General features: G+C 45.6%; 1 protein-coding gene across 1 annotated transcript in view; it reads left to right on the top strand.

The window, feature by feature from the left end:
* LOC139369000 (laminin, alpha 5) overlaps positions 1-25,000 on the top strand; it is a 224,535-nt gene that overhangs the window by 131,867 nt on the left and 67,668 nt on the right. The window contains exons 26-40 of the mRNA XM_071108558.1: positions 288-441; positions 785-948; positions 1,293-1,401; positions 2,655-2,752; positions 3,572-3,776; positions 4,015-4,141; positions 4,440-4,579; positions 4,931-5,046; positions 6,119-6,330; positions 11,445-11,646; positions 17,088-17,232; positions 18,264-18,404; positions 21,482-21,643; positions 22,789-22,896; positions 23,138-23,221. Coding sequence (XP_070964659.1) covers positions 288-441; positions 785-948; positions 1,293-1,401; positions 2,655-2,752; positions 3,572-3,776; positions 4,015-4,141; positions 4,440-4,579; positions 4,931-5,046; positions 6,119-6,330; positions 11,445-11,646; positions 17,088-17,232; positions 18,264-18,404; positions 21,482-21,643; positions 22,789-22,896; positions 23,138-23,221 — 2,167 coding nt within the window. The remainder of the gene's footprint in view (positions 1-287; positions 442-784; positions 949-1,292; positions 1,402-2,654; positions 2,753-3,571; positions 3,777-4,014; positions 4,142-4,439; positions 4,580-4,930; positions 5,047-6,118; positions 6,331-11,444; positions 11,647-17,087; positions 17,233-18,263; positions 18,405-21,481; positions 21,644-22,788; positions 22,897-23,137; positions 23,222-25,000) is intronic.

Below are 25,000 nucleotides of genomic sequence, written 5' to 3'. Positions count from 1 at the left end.
ACCTGTCTCTCTGTGTCTCTCCCTGATAGCTGTCTGATAAACTACCTGTCTCTCTGTGTCTCTCCCTGATAGCTGTCTGATAAACTACCTGTCTCTCTGTGTCTCTCCCTGATAGCTGTCTGATAAACTACCTGTCTCTCTGTGTCTCTCCCTGATAGCTGTCTGATAAACTACCTGTCTCTCTGTGTCTCTCCCTGATAGCTGTCTGATAAACTACCTGTCTCTCTGTGTCTCTCCCTGATAGCTGTCTGATAAACTACCTGTCTCTCTGTGTCTCTCCCTGATAGCTGTCTGATCTACAAGTATCTGTCTCTGGATGGGTTCCCCTCCATCTCTGGTAACGATGCCAGCTGCCGGTTCGACAACCACCTGCCCAGACCCTGTCACCAGGAGAGGATCACCCCTCGCCACCCCGACATGGCCGTCTGCAGCGGTAGCGATGTCAGTATAAACGGGAGAGGGTTGTGCGTGCGTGTGTGTGTGTGTGTGTGTGTGTGTGTGTGTGTGTGTGTGTGTGTGTGTGTGTGTGTGTGTGTGTGTGCGTGCGCGCGCGTGCCGTGTCGTGTTTGAGAAAGAGAGAGAGCCTGGTTGTAAGTGTGGCCGTGCATTTGACGGTGTACGTAAGTGAAATGACAGAACACTGACTGTAAAAAACACGTCTCCTCTGTCCTGTCCCAGCTAAATGTCCAGATGCATAGCTGGGTTAACACTGACTGTCTCTCCTCTCTCAGCTAAATGTCCAGATGCATAGCTGGGTTAACACTGACTGTCTCTCCTCTCTCAGCTAAATGTCCAGATGCATAGTCGTGTGCCCCGTCCCGGGGACTATGTGCTGGTGCTAGAATACGCCAGTGAGGAGGAAGCACCACAGACCATCTCTGTGTCCGTCAACACACCTGGCGGAAGGACACACCAGCACCACGTCACGGTGCTGCCCTGCAAATACAGGTGTGTGTGTGTGTGTGTGTGTGTTTGCAGAGGCCCTATGTGTCATTTTGTATACAGACTAGTTGTTGCTATCAAAAAATACTACTGGCTGCCATTGGTGTTTCATGAACGGATGTTATCTATTCTCAATGTGTAGCTTGACTGATCTCTCATATCTCTGTCTCTCTCTCTACTCTCTCTCTCCTCTCTCTCTCTCCTCTCTCTCTCTCCTCTCTCTCTCTCTCTCTCTCTCTCTCTCCTCTCTCTGTCTCTCTCTCTCTCCTCTCTCTGTCTCTCTCTCTCTCTCTCTCTCTCTCTCTCTCTCTCTCTCTCTCTCTCTCTCTCTCTCTCTCGTCTGTGTGTAGTTTCCTGTGTCGGGTGGTGACCATCGATGAGATGAACCGTGTGGCTGTCTTCACCCTGTCCACTGATGCTGAGGTCCAACTGATTGCTGACAGAGCCAGTTTCTTCCTGGTAAGAGATTGAACACGATACGGTCAAACACAGAGCAGAAGACGGGTCTCTCTCTTTTCTCCTGAAGTGTCCTGAAAATAAATCCCTGATATGTGGAAAATCCCTTTATCCCTACACCAAACAACTTATAACTTGGTGAGGAATAGTGAACGAGTGCACACTTCAGGGGGAAAAGGAGAGATTATTGGGATACAGCCATCGTTTGACTTTCGGATCGTGAATGGGAGCAGAGGGGTCGAAACAGCTAATTAGTTTCATTTCATTCTGAACAGAACCACCATTTTTTGGAGGGTCCGTTCCACTCTTCCTACCAGAGTAATAAAGTTCTGAACCGGTTCGAATACATTTAACTCATTCATGTGTTATAATAATATGTTATAATGTGTTATAATGTGTTATAATGTGTTATAATGAGTTATAATGTGTTATAATGTGTGTTATAATGTGTTATAATGTGTTATTATGTGTTATAATGTGTTATAATAATATGTTATAATGTGTTATAATGTGTTATAATGTGTTATAATGAGTTATAATGTGTTATAATGTGTGTTATAATGCGTTATAATGTTTCGGTTATTAGTAGGTATATCATTACTTCACTGAATTCCATCATTATATACCAGCTAGAGACCTACGGAGGAGCGGCTAATGTGGAGGAACATCCAAGTGTTCGGCTCAACACCGAGGCTAGCTCAATACCCTGGGCTCAACACCGAGGCTAGCTAAAATCCCTGGGCTCAACACCGAGGCTAGCTCAATGCCCTGGGCTCAACACCGAGGCTAGCTAAAATCCCTGGGCTCAACACCGAGGCTAGCTCAATGCCCTGGGCTCAACACCAAGGCTATCTAAAATCCCTGGGCTCAACACCGAGGCTAGCTCAATTCCCTGGACTCAACACCGAAGCTAGCTCAGTGCCCTGGACTCAACACAGAGGCTAGCTCAATGCCCTGGGCTCAACACTGAGGCTAGCTCAATGTCCTGGACCAGAGCTAGCTAGCTAACAAACTCGTGTGCAGCAACACCAGAATTCAAAACACGTCTTAACTTTTTTTGTAGTTAATTAAATCCAATGTGAAATGTGATAACTTTAGTATCCTTAAACTAGTCTAGAAAACTAGCTGGCAGACAGACACTGGATGGAGAAGTTTCTCCTGGCAGACAGACACTGGATGGAAAAGTTTCTGTGGGAAGACAGTAAGTACTAGGTGTTTTTTTGTGGGATTGAAACTTTTGTTGATCTTTCCTCCAGCACAAAGTGTACCTGGTTCCCCGGGAGCAGTTTATTATGGACTACCTGGAGACTAAAGTCCACTGCATCAGCACACATGGACTGTTCTCACCTGACAGGTAACCAGACAGACCCTTCTCACCTGACAGGCAACCAGACAGACCCTTCTCACCTGGCCGGTAACCAGACAGACCCTTCTCACCTGACAGGTAACCAGACAGACCCTTCTCACCTGACAGGTAACCAGACAGACCCGTCTCACCTGACAGGTAACCAGACAGACCCTTCTCACCTGACAGGTAACCAGACAGACCCTTCTCACCTGGCCGGTAACCAGACAGACCCTTCTCACCTGACAGGTAACCAGACAGACCCTTCTCACCTGACAGGTAACCAGACAGACCATTCTCACCTGACAGGTAACCAGACAGACCCTTCTCACCTGACAGGTAACCAGACAGACCCTTCTCACCTGACAGGTAACCAGACAGAAGGGATTCAGGCTCTGAAGACGTAATATGTTGTGGAGTCCGACCAATCACTGAACTCCTGACCCAAGTCCCCAGGTGCTACATACTTACATTAACTATTATCCACTATTTAATTTTCTCTTCCCCTCTCCTCCCTCACTCCTCCTACCCCCTCCCTTCCTCTCGCTACCTCCTCTTCCTTCTCCTCTCCTCTCTCCTCCCCTCCCCTCTCTCCTCTCATCTCCTCTCCTCTTTCTCCTCTCCTCTTCCTCCTCTGCTGTCCTTCCTCTCCTCTTCCCTTCTCCTCCCTCCCTCACTCCACCTCTCCTCTCCTCTCTCTACCTCCTCTTTCTCTACCCCCTCCCTCCTCTCCTCTCCTCTTCCCCTCTCCTCCTTCACTCCTCTACCCTCTCCCTCCCTCCTCCTCTCTTCCTCTTCCCTCTCCCTCCTCTTCCTCTCCCAATCCAGCTCGTCCTGTATCCCGTCTAGGTTCCAGACCCCCTCTGACTCGCTGGTGTTGAAGGAAGGTCAAGGGTCATCTGTCCAGGAGCCTGTCCTGGCCTCCCCTGCTGACCCCCCTGTGGGTCCAGCCGACACCATTCCCTGGGCCAGCGGAGACCGTCCTCCCACCGCAGCGGATGACGTGGACCATGTCCGCCTTGATTCCGCTCAGGTAATCCTTCATCATTTCATTCAGGTACCTGGTCTACGACATTTTATTTGGTCTTTATTTTATATTTTTTACAGGAGATCTACTAAGGTTGAGAACCTATGTTCTAGAAAGACCTCACATTGGATGTTATTGAAGTATTCGTTGACAGTCACACAATGAAATCCAATTCACTAATAGTTTTCTGCGGAACGATTCCAATGTCACGCGGTCATGATGGTTCTGTCTTCCTGCCCTCCAGAATGCAGCAGTGTACTCTGGTCGTGTCCAAACTCTGGGTCGTTACGTGTTCATCCTCCACTACCACCAGCCCCTCCACCCCACCTACCCTGTCCAGGTCTTCATCAACGGTGGACGCATCTGGCAAGGTGAATATCTCTCTATATCAATAGTTATACTATCGCTGTTAAAAGATTGTGATCAAGTCCTTAAATGAGCAAAATACAGAACGCAGGAAAAGTCAGAAAATCACAATTATCTTTTGACAGTTGAATTTGAATCTTTTGACAGATAAATTTAAATATTTTGACAGTTGAATTTGAATCTTTTGACAGTTAAATTTAAATATTTTCACAGTTGAATTTGAATCTTTTGACAGATAAATTTAAATATTTTCACAGTTGAATTTCAATCTTTTGTAATCTTTTTGTAATCTCCATCCTCCAGGCCATGCCAACGCCTCCTTCTGTCCCCATGGTTACGGTTGCCGTAGCGTTCTGATCTCGGAGAACCAGATCATTCTGGACGTGACGGACAACGAGATCTTCCTGACCGTCCAGGTCCCTGATGGAAAAACACTCTGGCTGGTGAGTTAGTCTAGAAACACTAAGAGAAAATGTCTTTATTTTTTATAAGTGAAAGACAAGCGAAGATTGAAATGAATCCATAGAGCTTGTGGTTGTTGTCCATTTCAATTTCAGGTGTCTGCTTGCAGAGCTTAACACCTATTTCAGTACAGAGCACTGGAAAGTGTAGATAGAGGTGTATAAAGACTGTAAAGTTCTAACAACGTGTGTGTGTGTGTGTGTGTGTGTGTGTGTGTGTGTGTGTGTGTGTGTGTGTGTGTGTGTGTGTGTGTGTGTGTGTGTGTGTGTGTGTCGGTGTGTCGGTGTGTGTGTGTGGTGTGTCTGTGTGTGTGTGTGGTGTGTCTGTGTCAGGACTATGTTCTGGTGGTCCCAGAGAGCAGCTACAGCTCCAGTTATCTGTCTGAACAACCTCTGGACAAATCATATGACTTCATCAGCAGCTGTGGCCAGAACAGCTTCTACATCCAGTGAGTTTACTGTACAGCATGTCTGATGTAAAATAAAAGCTAATAAAAGCTAGATTATGTGTTGTGGCTTAGAATATATACTTTACTATTATATTATTATACTATATACTTGCTCAAATGTAATTTCAGTACCCAGAACCAAATCTCACCTGGTCAGTAGCTGGACAGCTAATCATCTGTCTAGAGACTAACTACAGACTAACTACTGACTAACTACAGACTAACTACAGACTATCTAGAGACTAACTAGAGACTAACTAGAGACTAACTAGAGACTAACTACAGACTAACTAGAGACTAACTACAGACTAACTATAGACTATCTAGAGACTAACTAGAGACTAACTAGAGACTAACTACAGACTAACTACAGACTAACTACAGACTATCTAGAGACTAACTACAGACTAACTACATACTAACTACAGACTAACTACAGACTAACTACATACTAACTACAGACTAACTAGAGACTAACTAGAGACAACTAGAGACAACTAGAGACTAACTAGAGACTAACTACAGACTAACTACAGACTAACTACAGACTAACTAGAGACTAACTAGAGACAACTAGAGACTAACTACAGACTAACTACAAACTAACTGCAGACTAACTACAGACTAACTACAGACTAATTAAAGACTAACTAGAGACTAACTAGAGACAACTAGAGACTAACTGCAGACTAACTACATTATCTAGAGACTAAATTGAGACCAACTACAGACTAACTACACTATCTAGAGACTAACTACAGACTAACTACAGACTAATTAAAGACTAACTACAGACTAACTACACTAACTACAGACTAACTACACTAACTACAGACTAACTACAGACTAACTACAGACTAACTAGAGACTAACTACACTAACTAGAGACTAACTACACTAACTAGAGACCAACTAGAGACTAACTACACTAACTAGAGACCAACTAGAGACTAACTAGAGACTAACTAGAGACTAACTAGCTCAAATGTGAATACCTCTCCCTCTCTCTCTCTCTCACTCTCTCTCCCCGCTCTCTCTCCACCCCCCCCCCCCCCCCCCCCCCTCTCTCCAGTCCTGCCACAGCCTCTCCATTCTGTCTTGGTTCAGCCATCTCTCTCTCTGCGTTCTTCAACAACGGTGCCATGCCCTGCGGGTGCCATGAGGTGGGCGCGGACAGCGATACCTGCCAACCCTTCGGCGGGCAGTGCCAGTGCAGACCTAACGTCATCGGCAGGGACTGCTCACAGTGTGCCACGGGCTACTGGGGGTTCCCCAACTGTAGACGTGAGTCACTACAATACGAGGCCTGGCTGAGAGAAGAGATTGGGAGGAGACTGGGATAAGGGAGGAGACTGGGATAAGGGAGGAGACTGCGATAAGGGAGGAGACTGGGATACGGGAGAAGACTGGGATAAGGGAGAAGACTGGGATAAGTGAAGAGACTGGGATAAGGGAGGAGACTGGGATAAGGGAGAAGACTGGGATAAGGGAGTAGACGGGGATAAGGGAGTAGACGGGGATAAGGGAGGATTCTGGGATAAGGGAGAAGACTGGGATAAGGGAGAAGACTGGGATAAGGGAGGAGACGGGGATAAGGGAGAAGACTGGGATAAGGGAGGAGACTGGGATAAGGGAGAAGACTGGGATAAGGGAGGAGACTGGGATAAGGGAGTAGACGGGGATAAGGGAGTAGACGGGGATAAGGGAGGATTCTGGGATAAGGGAGAAGACTGGGATAAGGGAGAAGACTGGGATAAGGGAGGAGACGGGGATAAGGGAGAAGACTGGGATAAGGGAGGAGACTGGGATAAGGGAGAAGACTGGGATAAGGGAGGAGACGGGGATAAGGGAGAAGACTGGGATAAAGGAGGAGTCTGGGATACGGGAGAAGACTGGGATAAGGGAGAAGAGTGGGATAAGGGAGGAGACGGGGATAAGGGAGGAGACTGGGATACGGAAGGAGACTGGGATAAGGGAGAAGACTGGGATAAGGGAGGAGACGGGGATAAGGGAGGAGACGGGGATACGGGAGAAGACTGGGATAAGGGAGAAGACTGGGATAAGGGAGGAGACTGGGATACGGGAGAAGACTGGGATAAGGGAGAAGACTGGGATAAGTGAAGAGACTGGGATAAGGGAGGAGACTAGGAGACTGGGATACAGGAGGAGACTGGGATAAGGGAGGAGACTAGGAGACTGGGATAATAGAGGAAACTGGGATAAGGGAGGAGACTGGGATAAGGAAGGAGACTAGGATCAAATCAAATGTATTTATATAGCCCTTCGTACATCAGCTGATATCTCAAAGTGCTGTACAGAAACCCAGCCTAAAACCCCAAACAGCAAGCAATGCAGGTGTAGAAGCACAGTGGCTAGGAAAAACTCCCTAGAAAGGGCAAAACCTAGGAAGAAACCTAGAGAGGAACCAGGCTATGTGGGGTGGCCAGTCTTCTTCTGGCTGTGCCGGGTGGAGATTATAACAGAACATGGCCAAGATGTTCAAATGTTCATAAATGACCAGCATGGTCCAATAATAATAAGGCAGAACAATTGAAACTGGAGCAGCAGCACGGCCAGGTGGACTGGGGACAGCAAGGAGTCATCATGTCAGGTAGTCCTGAGGCATGGTCCAAGGGCTCAGGTCCTCCAAGAGAGAGAAAGAAAGAGAGAATTAGAGAGAGCACACTTAAATTCACACAGGACACCGAATAGGACAGGAGAAGGACTCCAGATATAACAAACTGACCCTAGCCCCCCGACACATAAACTACTGCAGCATAAATACTGGAGGCTGAGACAGGAGGGGTCAGGAGACACTGTGGCCCCATCCGAGGACACCCCCGGAGAGGGCCAAACAGGAAGGATATAACCCCACCCACTTTGCCAAAGCACAGCCCCCACACCACTAGAGGGATATCTTCAACCACCAACTTACCATCCTGAGACAAGGCTGAGTATAGCCCACAAAGATCTCCGCCACGGCAGGGTTAGAGGCAGAGAATCCCAGTGGAAAGAGGGGAACCGGCCAGGCAGAGACAGCAAGGGCGGTTCGTTGCTTCAGAGCCTTTCCGTTCACCTTCCCACTCCTGGGCCAGACTACACTCAATCATATGACCCACTGAAGAGATGAGTCTTCAGTAAAGACTTAAAGGTTGAGACCGAGTTTGCGTCTCTGACATGGGTAGGCAGACCGTTCCATAAAAATGGAGCTCTATAGGAGAAAGCCCTACCTCCAGCTGTTTGCTTAGAAATTCTAGGGACAATTAGGAGGCCTGCGTCTTGTGACCGTATAGGTATGTACGGCAGGACCAAATCAGAGAGATAGGTAGGAGCAAGCCCATGTAATGCTTTGTAGGTTAGCAGTAAAACCTTGAAATCAGCCCTTGCTTTGACAGGAAGCCAGTGTAGGGAGGCTAGCACTGGAGTAATATGATCAAATGTTTTGGTTCTAGTCAGGATTCTAGCAGCCGTATTTAGCACTAACTGAAGTTTATTTAGTGCTTTATCCGGGTAGCCGGAAAGTAGAGCATTGCAGTAGTCTAACCTAGAAGTGACAAATGCATGGATTAATTTTTCTGCGTCATTTTTGGACAGAAAGTTTCTGATTTTTGCGTAGGTGGAAAAAAGTTGTCCTTGAAATGGTCTTGATATGTTCTTCAAAAGAGAGATCAGGGTCCAGAGTAACGCCGAGGTCCTTCACAGTTTTATTTGAGACGACTGTACAACCATTAAGATTAATTGTCAGATTCAACAGAAGATCTCTTTGTTTCTTGGGACCTAGAACAAGCATCTCTGTTTTGTCCGAGTTTAAAAGTAGAAAGTTTGCAGCCATCCACTTCCTTATGTCTGAAACACATGCTTCTAGCGAGGGCAATTTTGGGGCTTCACCATGTTTCATTGAAATGTACAGCTGTGTGTCATCCGCATAGCAGTGAAAGTTAACATAATGTTTTCAAATTACATCCCCAAGAGGTAGAATATATAGTGAAAACAATAATGGTCCTAAAACGGAACCTTGAGGAACACCGAAATTTACAGTTGATTTGTCAGAGGACAAACCATTCACAGAGACAAACTGATATCTTTCCGACAGATAAGATCTAAACCAGGCCAGAACTTGTCCGTGTAGACCAATTTGGGTTTCCAATCTCTCCAAAAGAATGTGGTGATCGATGGTATCAAAAGCAGCACTAAGGTCTAGGAGCACGAGGACAGATGCAGAGCCTCGGTCTGATGCCATTAAAAGGTAATTTACCACCTTCACAAGTGCAGTCTCAGTGCTATGATGGGGTCTAAAACCAGACTGAAGCATTTCGTATACATTGTTTGTCTTCAGGAAGGCAGTGAGTTGCTGCGCAACAGCCTTTTCAAAAAATTTTGATAGGAATGGAAGATTCGATATAGTCCGATAGTTTTTTATATTTTCTGGGTCAAGGTTTGGCTTTTTCAAGAGAGGCTTTATTACTGCCACTTTCAGTGAGTTTGGTACACATTCGGTGGATAGAGAGCCATTTATTATGTTCAACATAGGAGGGCCAAGCCCAGGAAGCAGCTCTTTCAGTAGTTTAGTTGGAATAGGGTCCAGTATGCAGCTTGAAGGTTTAGAGGCCATGATTATTTTCATCATTGTGTCAAGAGATATAGTACTAAAACACTTGAGCGTCTCTCTTGATCCTAGGTCCTGGCAGAGTTGTGCAGACTCAGGACAACTGAGCTTTGAAGGAATACGGAGATTTAAAGAGGAGTCCGTAATTTGCTTTCTAATAATCATGATCTTTTCCTCAAAGAAGTTCATGAATTTATCACTGCTAAAGTGAAAGCCATCCTCTCTTGGGGAATGCTGCTTTTTAATTAGCTTTGCGACAGTATCAAAAAGGAATTTCGGATTGTTCTTATTTTCCTCAATTAAGTTAGAAAAATAGGATGGTGGAGCAGCAGTGAGGGCTCTTCGGTACTGCACGGTACTGTCTTTCCAAGCTAGTCGGAAGACTTCCAGTTTGGTGTGGCGCCATTTCCGTTCCAATTTTCTGGAAGCTTGCTTCAGAGCTCGGGTATTTTCTGTGTACCAGGGAGCTAGTCTCTTATGAGAAATGTTTTTAGTTTTTAGGGGTGCAACTGCATCTAGGGTATTGCGCAAGGTTAAATTGAGTTCCTCAGTTAGGTGGTTAACTGATTTTTGTCCTCTGGCGTCCTTGGGTAAACAGAGGGAATCTAGAAGGACATCAAGGAATCTTTGTGTTGTCTGTGAATTTATAGCACGACTTTTGATGTTCCTTGGTTCGGGTCTGAGCAGATTATTTGTTGCAATTGCAAACGTAATAAAATGGTGGTCCGATAGTTCAGGATTATGAGGAAAAACATTAAGATCCACAACATTTATTCCATGGGACAAAACTAGGTCCAGAGTATGACTGTGACAGTGAGTGGGTCCAGAGACATGTTGGACAAAACCCACTGAGTCGATGATGGCTCCGAAAGCCTTTTGGAGTGGGTCTGTGGATTTTTCCATGTGAATATTAAAGTCACCAAAGATTAGAATATTATCTGCTATGACTACAAGGTCCGATAGGAATTCAGGGAACTCAATGAGGAACGCTGTATATGGCCCAGGAGGCCTGTAAACAGTAGCTATAAAAAGTGATTGAGTAGGCTGCATAGATTTCATGACTAGAAGCTCAAAAGACGAGACTGGGATACAGGAGGAGACTGGGAGACTGGGATACGGGAGGAGACTGGGATAAGTGAAGAGACTGGGATACAGGAGGAGACTAGGAGACTGGGATACGGGAGGACACTGGGATAAATGTCTGGTGCGTCCTCTATCTGTCTGTGTGTATTGTCTGTGTGTACTATACTGTCTGTGTGTACTATACTGTCTGTGTGTACTATACTGTCTGTGTGTACTATACTGTCTGTGTGTACTATACAGTCTGTGTGTACTATACTGTCTGTGTGTACTATACTGTCTGTGTGTACTGTATGTGTGTACTATACTGTCTGTGTGTACTATACTGTCTGTGTGTACTGTCTATGTGTACTATACAGTCTGTGTGTACTATACTGTATATGTGTACTATACTGTCTGTGTGTACTGTCTGTGTGTACTATACTGTCTGTGTGTACTATACTGTCTGTGTGTACTATACTGTCTGTGTGTACTGTCTGTGTGTACTATACTGTCTGTGTGTATTATACTGTCTGAGTCTAATGTGTATGACATGTCAGTGTACATATCTGTGGTAGTGTGTGTGTGTGTGTGTGTGTGTGTGTGTGTGTGTGTGTGTGTGTGTGTGTGTGTGTGTGTGTGTGTGTGTGTGTGTGTGTGTGTGTGTGTGTGTGTGTGTGTGTGTGTGTGTCTACAGGTATGATTGAATGTGATCTCTCCTCTACTCCCGCAGCGTGTCAGTGTGGTACACGGCTGTGTGAGCCGGTGACTGGAGACTGTATCTGCCCACCGAGGACCCTGCTCCCAGAGTGTATCCAGTGTGAGCCCCAGACGTTCGGCTGTCATCCTCTGGTCGGCTGTGAGGTCTGCAACTGTTCCCGTCCTGGGGTCACCACCCTCGACGTCAGCTGTGACACCGACAGTGGACAGTGCAGGTACAAGACTGGGTTAGCAACAGACTGAGCTAAATGTTCTGATGTTGTGTAGGACATTCAATGCAGGTAAAAGACCACTCTGGGTTTGAAAATGGGGTCGTATGTGCTTCACAAGACTAGTGTTAGGGCCACGCTGAGTAAAAGTCTAGATATGAGCTTTTATGGGTATCTAACGCGAGTCCCCCGGATTTCGGGCAAAGTTGCCTCTCGCAGGAGCGTGGTTCGACCGCTTGTACTCTCCTAAAAACACCAAAAAAGGAAGTTGTCTATTTCTCTGTACTCATCTGAGGTTTTTCTGAGACATTCTCTGACTTCTGTCATATTTACTCAGCTCCACTTTGCCAAATCGTGAGTCTTTGCCTTCAAGGGCCAGCTCTAAAATTAGGCCTAGGGATAAAAACGGTCATTTATGTCCTCTCGTTATTCTGCCAGGAATATAGCTAGTAGTAGCTGGACCGGGCTGGTATTTTTCGTTGTGCTCTGAAATGCCAATGTGATGTGGAAGGGGACCAAACTAGGCCACTTGTAGAGAGAGCAAAACAGTGACTTTAGAGTGTTGCTAGTCAAGAGATACAGGTAGAATGGACAAGAGGTTACAGTTTGAGGTTACAGTTTGAGGTTACAGTTTGAGGGACAGTTTGATTACAGTTTGAGGAACAGTTTGAGGTTACAGTTTGAGGTTACAGTTTGAGGAACAGTTTGAGGTTACAGTTTGATGTTACAGTTTGAGGAACAGTTTGATTACAGTTTGAGGAACAGTTTGAGGTTACAGTTTGATGTTACAGTTTGAGGAACAGTTTGATTACAGTTTGAGGAACAGTTTGAGGTTACAGTTTGAGGTTACAGTTTGAGGAACAGTTTGATTACAGTTTGAGGTTACAGTTTGAGGAACAGTTTGAGGTTACAGTTTGATGTTACAGTTTGAGGAACAGTTTGAGGTTACAGTTTGAGGTTACAGTTTGAGGAACAGTTTGATTACAGTTTGATGTTACAGTTTGAGGAACAGTTTGATTACAGTTTGAGGTTACAGTTTGAGGAACAGTTTGATTACAGTTTGAGGAACAGTTTGAGGAACAGTTTGATGTTACAGTTTGAGGAACAGTTTGAGGTTACAGTTTGAGGTTACAGTTTGAGGAACAGTTTGATTACAGTTTGAGGAACAGTTTGAGGTTACAGTTTGAGGTTACAGTTTGAGGAACAGTTTGAGGTTACAGTTTGATGTTACAGTTTGAGGAACAGTTTGAGGTTACAGTTTGAGGAACAGCTTGAGGTTACAGCTTGAGGAACAGTTTGAGGAACAGTTTGAGGAACAGTTTGAGGTCACCGTTTGAGGTCACCGTTTGAGGTCACCGTTTGAGGTCACCGTTTGAGGTCACAGTTTCCCCTCCTCTCTCCTCTCCCCCTTCCCTCTTCCCTCTCTCCTCTCCCCTTTCTCCTCTTCTCTCCCCTCCCCTCCTCCTCTCTCACTCCCCTCTCTCCCCTCCCCTCCTCCTCTCCCCCTCCTCTCCCCCTTCCCTCTTCCCTCTCTCCTCTCCCCTCTCCTCCTCTCCCTCTCCCCTTTCCCCTCCTCCTCTCCCCTTTCTCCTCTTCCCTCCCCTCCTCCTCTCTCCCTCCCCTCTCTCCCCTCCCCTCCTCCTCTCTCCCTCCCCTCTCGCCCCTCCCCTCCTCCTCTCCCTCCCCTCTCTCCCCTCCCCTTTCTCCCCCTCCCCTTTCCCCTCATCTCTCCCCTCCTCCTCTCCCCCTTCCCTCTCTCACCTCCTCTCCTCCCTCCTCTCCTCTCTCCCCTCAACTCCTTCTCTCCCCCTTCCCTCTCCCCTCCCCTTTATCCCCTTTCCCCTCCTCTCTCCCCTCCCCTCCTCCTCTCCCCCTTCCCTCTCTCCCCTCCTCTCCTCTCTCCCCTCACTTCCATCTCTCCCCTCCCCTTTCCCCTCCTCTCTCTCCTCCCCTTTCCCCTCCTCCTCTCCTTTCCCCTCCTCTCCCCTCCTCTCTCCCCTCCAATCCACTGTGAGCATCCAGACATAAAGACATTCTGCAGCAGTGTGTCACATTCCTCTGTGGTCTCTGTCCTGACAAGACATGTCTGTAAAGCTGCTGCTATCAGCTCTCAGTAAGGCCTCTTATATCAGCCTGCTGTCTGGGCTACTGATACCTGACACTGATAACACACGCTGACACAGATGCACGTACAGAGCAACACAGCCAAACGTGTAGCGTGATTATTTTCATTGAAAAACACTTTGCCTTCTAGAGATGCATTGTAAAAAAAATTGATTGAATATGAGACCACATTTGCTGGCAAAACGCTGAGATTAGTTCATAATAGCAACATGGACTGTGATATTATCTGACCACTGAAAACAACACAACATGGACTGTGATATTATCTGACCACTGAAAACAACACAACATGGACTGTGATATTATCTGACCACTGAAAACACCACAACATAGACTGTGATATTATCTGACCACTGAAAACACCACAACATAGACTGTGACATTATCTGACCACTGAAAACAACACCACAACATGGACTGTGATATTATCTGACCACTGAAAACACCACAACATGGACTGTGATATTATCTGACCACTGAAAACAACACAACATGGACTGTGATATTATCTGACCACTGAAAACAACACAACATGGACTGTGATATTATCTGACCACTGAAAACAACACAACAACATGGACTGTGAAATTATCTGACCACTGAAAACAACACAACAACATGGACTGTGATATTATCTGACCACTGAAAACAACACCACAACATGGACTGTGAAATTATCTGACCACTGAAAACAACACACCATGGACTGTGATATTATCTGACCACTGAAAACACCACAACATGGACTGTGATATTGTCTGACCACTGAAAACACCACAACATGGACTGTGATATTATCTGACCACTGAAAACACCACAACATGGACTGTGATATTATCTGACCACTGAAAACAACACAACAACATGGACTGTGAAATTATCTGACCACTGAAAACACCACAACATGGACTGTGATATTATCTGACCACTGAAAACAACACAACAACATGGACTGTGACATTATCTGACCACTGAAAACACCACAACAACATGGACTGTGATATTATCTGACCACTGAAAACAACACAACATGGACTGTGATATTATCTGACCACTGAAAACAACACAACATGGACTGTGATATTATCTGACCACTGAAAACAACACAACATGGACTGTGATATTATCTGACCACTGAAAACACCACAACATGGACTGTGATATTATCTGACCACTGAAAACACCACAACAACATGGACTGTGAAATTATCTGACCACTGAAAACAACACAACAACATGGACTGTGATATTATCTGACCACTGAAAACACCACAACATGGACTGTGATATTATCTGACCACTGAAAACACCACAACAACATGGACTGTGACATTATCTGACCACTGAAAACACAACAACATGGACTGTGATATTATCTGACCACTGAAAACACCACAACATGGACTGTGACATTATCTGACCACTGAAAACAACACAACAACATGGACTGTGAAATTGTCTGACCGCTGAAAACACCACAACAACATGGACTGTGATATTATCTGACCACTGAAAACAACACAACAACATGGACTGTGATATTATCTGACCACTGAAAACACCACAACAACATGGACTGTGACATTATCTGACCACTGAAAACACAACAACATGGACTGTGATATTATCTGACCACTGAAAACACCACAACATGGACTGTGATATTATCTGACCACTGAAAACAACTCAACATGGACTGTGATAATATCTGACCACTGAAAACACCACAACAACATGGACTGTGATATTATCTGACCACTGAAAACACCACAACATGGACTGTGATATTATCTGACCACTGAAAACACCACAACATGGACTGTGATATTATCTGACCACTGAAAACACCACAACATGGACTGTGATATTATCTGACCACTGAAAACAACACAACATGGACTGTGATATTATCTGACCACTGAAAACAACACAACATGGACTGTGATATTATCTGACCCCTGAAAACAACACAACAACATGGACTGTGATATTATCTGACCACTGAAAACAACACAACAACATGGACTGTGATATTGTCTGACCACTGAAAACAACACAACAACATGGACTGTGATATTATCTGACCACTGAAAACACCACAACATGGACTGTGATATTATCTGACCACTGAAAACAACACAACATGGACTGTGATATTATCTGACCACTGAAAACAACACAACATGGACTGTGATATTATCTGACCACTGAAAACACCACAACATGGACTGTGATATTATCTGACCTCTGAAAACACCACAACATGGACTGTGATATTATCTGACCACTGAAAACACCACAACAACATGGACTGTGACATTATCTGACCACTGAAAACACCACAACATGGACTGTGATATTATCTGACCACTGAAAACACCACAACATGGACTGTGATATTATCTGACCACTGAAAACACAACAACATGGACTGTGAAATTATCTGACCACTGAAAACACCACAACATAGACTGTGATATTATCTGACCACTGAAAACAACACAACATGGACTGTGATATTATCTGACCACTGAAAACAACACAACATGGACTGTGATATTATCTGACCACTGAAAACACCACAACATGGACTGTGATATTATCTGACCACTGAAAACAACACAACAACATGGACTGTGATATTATCTGACCACTGAAAACAACACAACAACATGGACTGTGATATTATCTGACCACTGAAAACACCACAACAACATGGACTGTGATATTATCTGACCACTGAAAACACAACAACATGGACTGTGATATTATCTGACCACTGAAAACAACACAACAACATGGACTGTGATATTATCTGACCACTGAAAACAACACAACAACATGGACTGTGATATTATCTGACCACTGAAAACACCACAACATGGACTGTGATATTATCTGACCACTGAAAACAACACAACAACATGGACTGTGATATTATCTGACCACTGAAAACACAACAACATGGACTGTGATATTATCTGACCACTGAAAACACAACAACATGGACTGTGATATTATCTGACCACTGAAAACAACACAACAACATGGACTGTGATATTATCTGACCACTGAAAACACAACAACATGGACTGTGATATTATCTGACCACTGAAAACAACACAACATGGACTGTGAAATTATCTGACCACTGAAAACACCACAACATAGACTGTGATATTATCTGACCACTGAAAACAACACAACATGGACTGTGAAATTGTCTGACCGCTGAAAACACAACAACATGGACTGTGAAATTATCTGACCACTGAAAACACCACGTTGGTTTGTTAATTTGTTTGTTTGTGATCATTCGCCAGATGCAAGAACAACATCATCGGTCGTCAGTGTGATCGCTGCAGCCCTGGTTTCTACGGTTACCCCAACTGTAGACCATGTGACTGCAACGAGGCGGGAACAGAGGAGGAGGTGTGTGACTCCTCCGTGGGGCGCTGCCTCTGCAAGGTGAGAACACACACTTTGTGTTCCTTATTTATCAGTCCTGGTAAACTTGACAGGATGGTAAAGTTATCACTATTTTTGATGGTCATTAAAGGCAGATATAAAGGGGAAAAGGGGGGATATCTAGTCAGTTGTACAACAGAAAGGGGGATATCTAGTCAGTTGAACAACAGAAAGGGGGATATCTAGTCAGTTGTACAACAGAAAGGGGGGATACCTAGTCAGTTGTACAACAGAAAGGGGGATACCTAGTCAGTTGTACAACAGAAAGGGGGGATACCTAGTCAGTTGTACAACAGAAAGGAAAGGGGATACCTAGTCAGTTGTACAACAGAAAGGAAAGGGGATACCTAGTCAGTTGTACAACAGAAAGGGGGGATACCTAGTCAGTTGTACAACAGAAAGGGGGATATCTAGTCAGTTGTACAACAGAAAGGGGGATACCTAGTCAGTTGTATAACAGAAAGGAAGAATGTGTAGAATTGGGATGAATTAGCTTTAAAACTGCAACATTATCTCTCCGTCCCATGTCAACATGTGTAGAATTGGGATAAATTAGCTTTAAAACGGCAACATTTTCTCTCCGTCCCATGTCAACATGTGTAGAATTGGGATAAATTAGCTTTAAAACTGCAACGTTTTCTCTCCGTCCCATGTCAAAATGTGTAGAATTGAGATTAATTAGCTTTAAAACTGCAACGTTTTCTCTTCGTTCCATGTCAAAATGTGTAGAATTGCAGAAACCGATCTCTTAAACAGCTAAATGTTCTCTCAACCAACAAAGAGGGGTGTGAACAGTTTCAATAGTTTGGGGTTACACCCATCGCAAGGTGTTTGTTTTTTACTACGCTGATAAATTACAATATCCATCCGAACCTTTGCCACCTAGGAAATGTGTGTGACCGAACCCTTCTCAAATAGTAGTCGAGTACCCCTGCACTAGACGGACAATGTTTTAACCAGTAGTCACATTCAACCTCTCAACAACATCATTGGCAACAAGATGTCTTCCACCTCCTTTTCCCCACCGACAGGAAAATGTCCAGGGTGGTCGTTGTGACCAGTGCAGAGTGGGAACCTTCCACCTTGACCCCACCAACCCTAAAGGCTGCACTTCCTGTTTCTGTTTCGGAGCCACCAACCGCTGTCGCAGCTCAGAGAAACGACGGACTGAGGTAGAGGGACAGTACAGCACACAGGGATTGGGTTGATATATTTCTGTGTTTGCTAAACAGTTCCATATTTTGTCCACAGGTTCCCAGATTATATTACAACAGACATAAAACTCAGATATACTTGTTTTGTGCTGAAACACAAATTAAGCAATACTTATTTTCCACCATAATTTGCAAATTAATTAATTAAAAATCCTACAATGTGATTTTTTGGATTTTTTTTCTCATTTTGTCTGTCATAGTTGAAGTGTACCTATGATGAAAATTACAGGCCTCTCTCATCTTTTTAAGTGGGAGAACTTGCACAATTGGTGGCTGACTAAATACTTTTTTGCCCCACTGTAGTTATTTCCCCTGTTGTCCAGGTGGGAGAGGGTGGTGTGGGGTGCAATTTAGATTGCGTCTGCTGTGGATCTGTTGGGGCGGAATGTGAATTGAAGGGGTTCCAGGGTGTCTGGGAAGATGGTGTTGACGTCATGACCAGCCTTTCAAAGCACTTCATTAATAACAGATCTGAGTGCTTCAGGGCAGTAGTCATTTAGGCAGGTTACCTTGGAGCTCTTTGGAACAGGGAAAATCGTGGTCAGCTTGAAACATTGTTGGGATTCCAGACTGGGACAAGGAGAGATTGAAAATGTCTGTGAAGACACTTGCCAGCTGGTCTGAGAACTCGCCCTGTTATTCCCGGCCTTGTGATTGTTAACCTGTTTAAATGTTTTGCTCACATCGACCATGGAGAGCGAGATCACACAGTCATCTGGAAAAACAGGGGCTTTCACTGTGGGGACGACATCGTCTATGCACTTATTGATGAAGTGCGTGACTGTTGTGGTTAACTCCTCAATTCCATCGGATGAATCCTGGAACATTTCCCAGTCTGTACTAGCAAAACAGTCTTGTCTGCTTCATCGGACCACTTACATATTAATTAAGCGCATCACTTGTATTTCCTGTTTGAGCTTTTGTTTGGAAACAGGAAGCAGGAGAATGGAGTCATGGTCAGATTTGGAGTCATGGCCCATCGCTCCTCCTCCCTGATGGGTTTCTGTGGGTTGAGTTTTAGCGCCCCTAGTGGCACAGAAGAGGTCTTGGTAGAAGTGAGGTAGGACGTTTTTAAGTCTCCCCGAGTTAAAGTCTCCGCCCACCAGAAACGCTGCCTCTGGGTGAACGGTTTCTTGTTTTTTTTTACGGCCTCATACAGTTGGTTGAGTTCCAGAGCGATGTTGGCTTGAGGCGGGATGTTAACAGCCGTGGTAATTACGGATGAAGTACTTACGGACGTAGCGTTATCATCCAGCCACGTTTCAGGAAGACATATAGCAGCTTTTCAAGTCTTTTTATTTTTCTTATTTTACCTTTATTTAACTTTTATATATTTATTTCACCTTTATTTAACTTAACACCTTTTATTTAATTTTATTTTATTTTTGTATTACCTTTATTTAACTAGGCTAGTCAGTTAAGAACAAATTCTTATTTTCAATGACGACCTAGGAACAGTGGGTTAACTCTCTGTTCAGGGTCAGAACGACAGATTTGTACCTTGTCAGCTTCTGGGGGGGTTTGAACTTGCAACCTTCCGGTTACTAGTCTCTCTGATAGGAGACTCTCGAACAAAGCTCATCCATCTTGTTCTCCGGTGACTGGACAATGTGACAATAGAATGGAGGGGATTCGGTTTTCTCTTCGCCTCAATTTCACCTGGTTGTCCTTCTGGAAGGTTCTCCCATCTCCACAAAGGAACTCTAGAGCTCTGTCAGAGTCACCATCAGGTTCTTGGTCACTTCCCTGACCAAGGCCCTTCTCCCCCGATTGCTCAGATTGGCCGTGCTGCCAGCTCTAGGAAGAGTCTTGGTGGTTCCAAACATCTTCCATTGAAGAATGAAGGAGGTCACTGTGTTCTTGGGGACCTTCAATGCTTCACCAGATCTGTGCCTCGCCACAATCCTGAGCTCTACATACAATTCCTTTGACCTCATGGCTTGGTTTTTGCTCTGACATGCACTGTCATCTGTGGGACCTTATATAGACAGGTGTGTGCCTTTCCAAATCATGTCCAATCAATTGAATTTTCCACAGGTGGACTCAAGTTGTAGAAACACCTCAAAGGATGATCAATGGAAACAGGATGCTCCTGAGCTCAATTTTCGAGTCTTATAGCAAAGGGTCTGAATACTTATGTAAATGAGGTATTTTTAAAAAAAACTGTTTTTCTTTGTCATTATGGGGTATTGTGTATAGATTGCTGAGGATTTTAGTAATTTTTTTATCAAATTTAGAATAAGGCTGTAACGTAACAAAATGTGGGAAAAGTCAAGGGGTCTGAATACTTTCCGAAGGCACTGTATTTGGTATTTGCCGCCCAAATTGCGTTCTAGCGCATTTAAAAACGATCTACATCTTATAGAAACTAATGATGATCCGTGTCCAAATCAGGCATTTAGTAACTTATTTTAAATTGTTTTACTTTTTCTTCTGTATAGACAGGGGTAGGCTACTTATTCTATATATACATTTCATTTAATTTAATTTACAGGGAGCAGACAGACAGGAAGTGTTATGTTTTGTTGTAGGTGATGGACATGATGGGCCGGGTGCTGTTAGCAGCAGACAGACAGGAAGTGTTATGTTTTGTTATAGGTGATGGACATGATGGGCCGGGTGCTGTTAGCAGCAGACAGACAGGAAGTGTTATGTTTTGTTATAGGTGATGGACATGATGGGCCGGGTGCTGTTAGCAGCAGACAGACAGGAAGTGTTATGTTTTGTTATAGGTGGACATGATGGGCCGGGTGCTGTTAGCAGCAGACAGACAGGAAGTGTTATGTTTTGTTATAGGTGATGGACATGATGGGCCGGGTGCTGTTAGCAGCAGACAGTAAGTGTAATGTTTTGTTATAGGTGATGGACATGATGGGCCGGGTGCTGTTAGCAGCAGACAGACAGGAAGTGTAATGTTTTGTTATAGGTGATGGACATGATGGGCCGGGTGCTGTTAGCAGCAGACAGACAGGAAGTCCCCGTGACTGTATATAAATGTTATATTAATATACCCTGTGCATTGTAATGACCTCCAGGTGATGGATATGATGGACTGGGTGTTGCACGGAGCAGACAGACAGGAAGTCCCCGTGACTGTGTATCCTGATCAGGACTTGGTGGAGGCGGACCTTAGTGACGTACCTGATGTCTACCAAGACCTCTTCTGGCACGCTCCTAGAACGTACCTGGGAGACAAGGTACAACACCACACAGTAAACTTTATTGTCCCCAAAGTCTTGGACACACAATCCTTATCCTTATCCTTTTTATGTATTTATTTAACCTTTATTTAACCAGGCAAGTCAGTTAAGAACACATTCTTATTCACAATGACGGCCCTACACCGGCCAAACCGTAACCCGGACGACGCCTAACCCTCCCGATCACAGCCGGTTGTGATACAGCCTGGATTCGAACCAGGGTGTCTGTAGTGAAGTCTCAAACACTGAGGCGCAGTGCCTTAGTCCACTGAGCCAATCGGGAGTCTGTAAATAGTAATAGAAAACATATCGTAGGCATAGTAACATACATTGCATTGACTCCAGGGTCACAAAGACTCACAGTGGGTGCAAGAGTTAAAATGGAGGAACACCTTTAGGCGACAGAGACTCACAGGACAAAGACAAGGGGAGGAAAAGGCTTAAACATAACAATAACATTGAGCAGGTGGGAGCGGGCGGGGCCTGGGATGGGTGGAATGACTGCTTCACTTCGTGTTATTTAGCCAGAGGGCCCTCATAGAGGTACTATGTTCACCATGCCAAGGAGAGGGTGAGGGTTGGTGGGGAGGGTTTGCTGGGGCAAGAGGAGTCTACATCAGATTACACTAGTGCTACGGGCTACATATAGCACACACACACACACAGACACACACACACACACACACACAGACACAGACACACACACAATAAAGAGGATGTGTAGACAGCCAGCGGTTATAGAGATAATGATGGTTGTTTTGTCTAGAATATAACACCTTTAATGTTAGATTTTATCTCTCTCTTTGAACATACTTAGTTATCTTCCTCTAGGATTGAATGTCTGACCGCAAGTCTGTCTGTCTGTCTGTCTCTGTTTCTCTGTCCGCCTGTCTGCCTCTCTGTTTCTATCTGTCTGCCTCTGCCTGCTTCTGTCTGTCTGTCTGTCTGTCTGCCTCTGCCTGCTTCTGTCTGTCTGTCTGTCTGTCTGTCTGTCTGTCTGTCTGTCTGTCTGTCTGTGCCTCTATGTCTGTCTTTCTCTCTGTCTGCCTCTCTGTCTCTATCTGTCTGTCTGTCTGCCTCTCTCTCTCTCTCTCTCTCTCCATCCCTCTCCCTCCCCCCTCTCTCTCTTCATCTCTGTCTAGGTATCGTCGTATGGAGGGTATCTGCGGTATCGTCTCCACACTCAGACTATGAGAGGAGATGTTCTCTCTCTGCCCACTGAGGCCTCTCGACCTGACATCATTCTCAAGGTTAACAACCCACCACAGTGTACTCTCAGCTTCACATCTGAACAGATTACCCAGATGTACTTTCTACATTTAACCTTAGTGCTTATTATCCTTTGATGTCTATGGAAGAAATGATGTGTTATGGTCGTAAAAGGTTGTGTGTGTCAAGAAACCAGAAGAGCACTGAACTGAAGGTTGGCTAGTGATGTGTTTGTCTGTATGTATCTCTGCTGTTAAAATATGTGTCTCTGTATATCTACAGGGTAACCAGATGACCCTGGTGTTCATTGAGAGAGAATATTCTTCACCTGAACAACCACACCTGGGGATAGTCCACATGCTGGAGGTAGGACACTGACCTCCTGGAGATAGTCCACATGGTGGAGGAGGGACACTGACCACCTGGGGATAGTCCACATGGTGGTGGTAGGACACTGACCACCTGGGGATAGTCCACATGGTGGAGGAGGGACACTGACCTCCTGGAGATAGTCCACATGGTGGAGGAGGGACACTGACCTCCTGGAGATAGGCTACATGGTGGAGGTAGGACACTGACCTCCTGGAGATAGTCCACATGCTGGAGGAGGGGCACTGAAAACCTGGGGATAGTCCACATGCTAGAGGAGGGACACTGACCTCCTGGTGATAGTCCACATGGTGGAAGAGGGACACTGACCTCCTGGGGATAGTCCACATGCTGGAGGAGGGACACTGACCTCCTGGGGATAGTCCACATGATGGAGGAGGGACACTGACCTGGCCTCCTGGAGATAGTCCACATGGTGGAGGTAGGACACTGACCTGACCACCTGGTGATAGTCCACATGGTGGAGGAGGGACACTGACCTCCTGGGGATAGTCCACATGCTGGAGGAGGGATACTGACCTGACCTCCTGGAGATAGTCCACATGCTGGAGGTAGGACACTGACCTCCTGGAGATAGTCCACATGCTGGAGGTAGGACACTGACCTGACAACCTGGTGATAGTCCACATGCTGGAGGATGGACACTGACCTGACCTCCTGGTGATAGTCCACATGCTGGAGGTAGGACACTGACCTCCTGGAGATAGTCCACATGCTGGAGGTAGAACACTGACCTCCTGGAGATAGTCTACATGATGGAGGAGGGACACTGACCTCCTGGAGATAGTCTACATGGTGGAGGAGGGACACTGACCACCTGGTGATAGTCCACATGCTGGACGTAGGACACTGACCTCCTGAAGATAGTCCACATATTGGAGGTAGGACACTGGCCTGACCTCCTGGAGATAGTCCACATGGTGGTGGTAGGACACTGACCTCCTGGTGATAGTCCACACGGTGGAGGAGGGACACTGACCTGACCACCTGGGGATAGTCCACATGGTGGAGGTAGGACACTGACCACCTGGGGATAGTCCACATGGTGGAGGAGGGACACTGACCTCCTGGAGATAGTCCACATGGTGGAGGTAGGACACTGACCTGACCTCCTGGTGATAGTACACATGCTGGAGGTATGAGACTGACCTCCTGGGGATAGTCCACATGCTGGAGGTAGGACACTGACCACCTGGTGATAGTCCACATGGTGGAGGAGGGGCACTGACCTGACCTCCTGGAGATAGTCCACATGGTGGAGGTAGGACACTGACCTGACCTCCTGGAGATAGTCCACATGGTGGTGGTAGGACACTGACCTGACCTCCTGGAGATAGTCCACATGGTGGAGGTAGGACACTGACCTCCTGGGAATAGTTCACATGGTGGAGGAGGGACACTGACCACCTGGTGATAGTCCACATGGTGGAGGTAGGACACTGAGCTCCTGGGGATAGTCCACATGGTGGAGGTAGGACACTGACCTGACCTCCTGGAGATAGTCCACATGGTGGTGGTAGGACACTGACCTCCTGGTGATAGTCCACATGGTGGAGGTAGGACACTGACCTGACCTCCTGGGGATAGTCCACATGGTGGTGGTAGGACACTGACCTGACCTCCTGGAGATAGTCCACATGGTGGAGGTAGGACACTGACCACCTGGGGATAGTCCACATGGTGGAGGTAGGACACTGACCTGACCTCCTGGTGATAGTACACATGCTGGAGGTAGAACACTGACCTCCTGGAGAT

The sequence above is a fragment of the Oncorhynchus clarkii genome, chromosome 16 (genome assembly GCF_045791955.1).
Source record: "Oncorhynchus clarkii lewisi isolate Uvic-CL-2024 chromosome 16, UVic_Ocla_1.0, whole genome shotgun sequence".
NCBI classification, from domain to species: Eukaryota; Metazoa; Chordata; class Actinopteri; order Salmoniformes; family Salmonidae; genus Oncorhynchus; species Oncorhynchus clarkii.
This window is presented reverse-complemented; position numbering and strand designations above follow the sequence as displayed.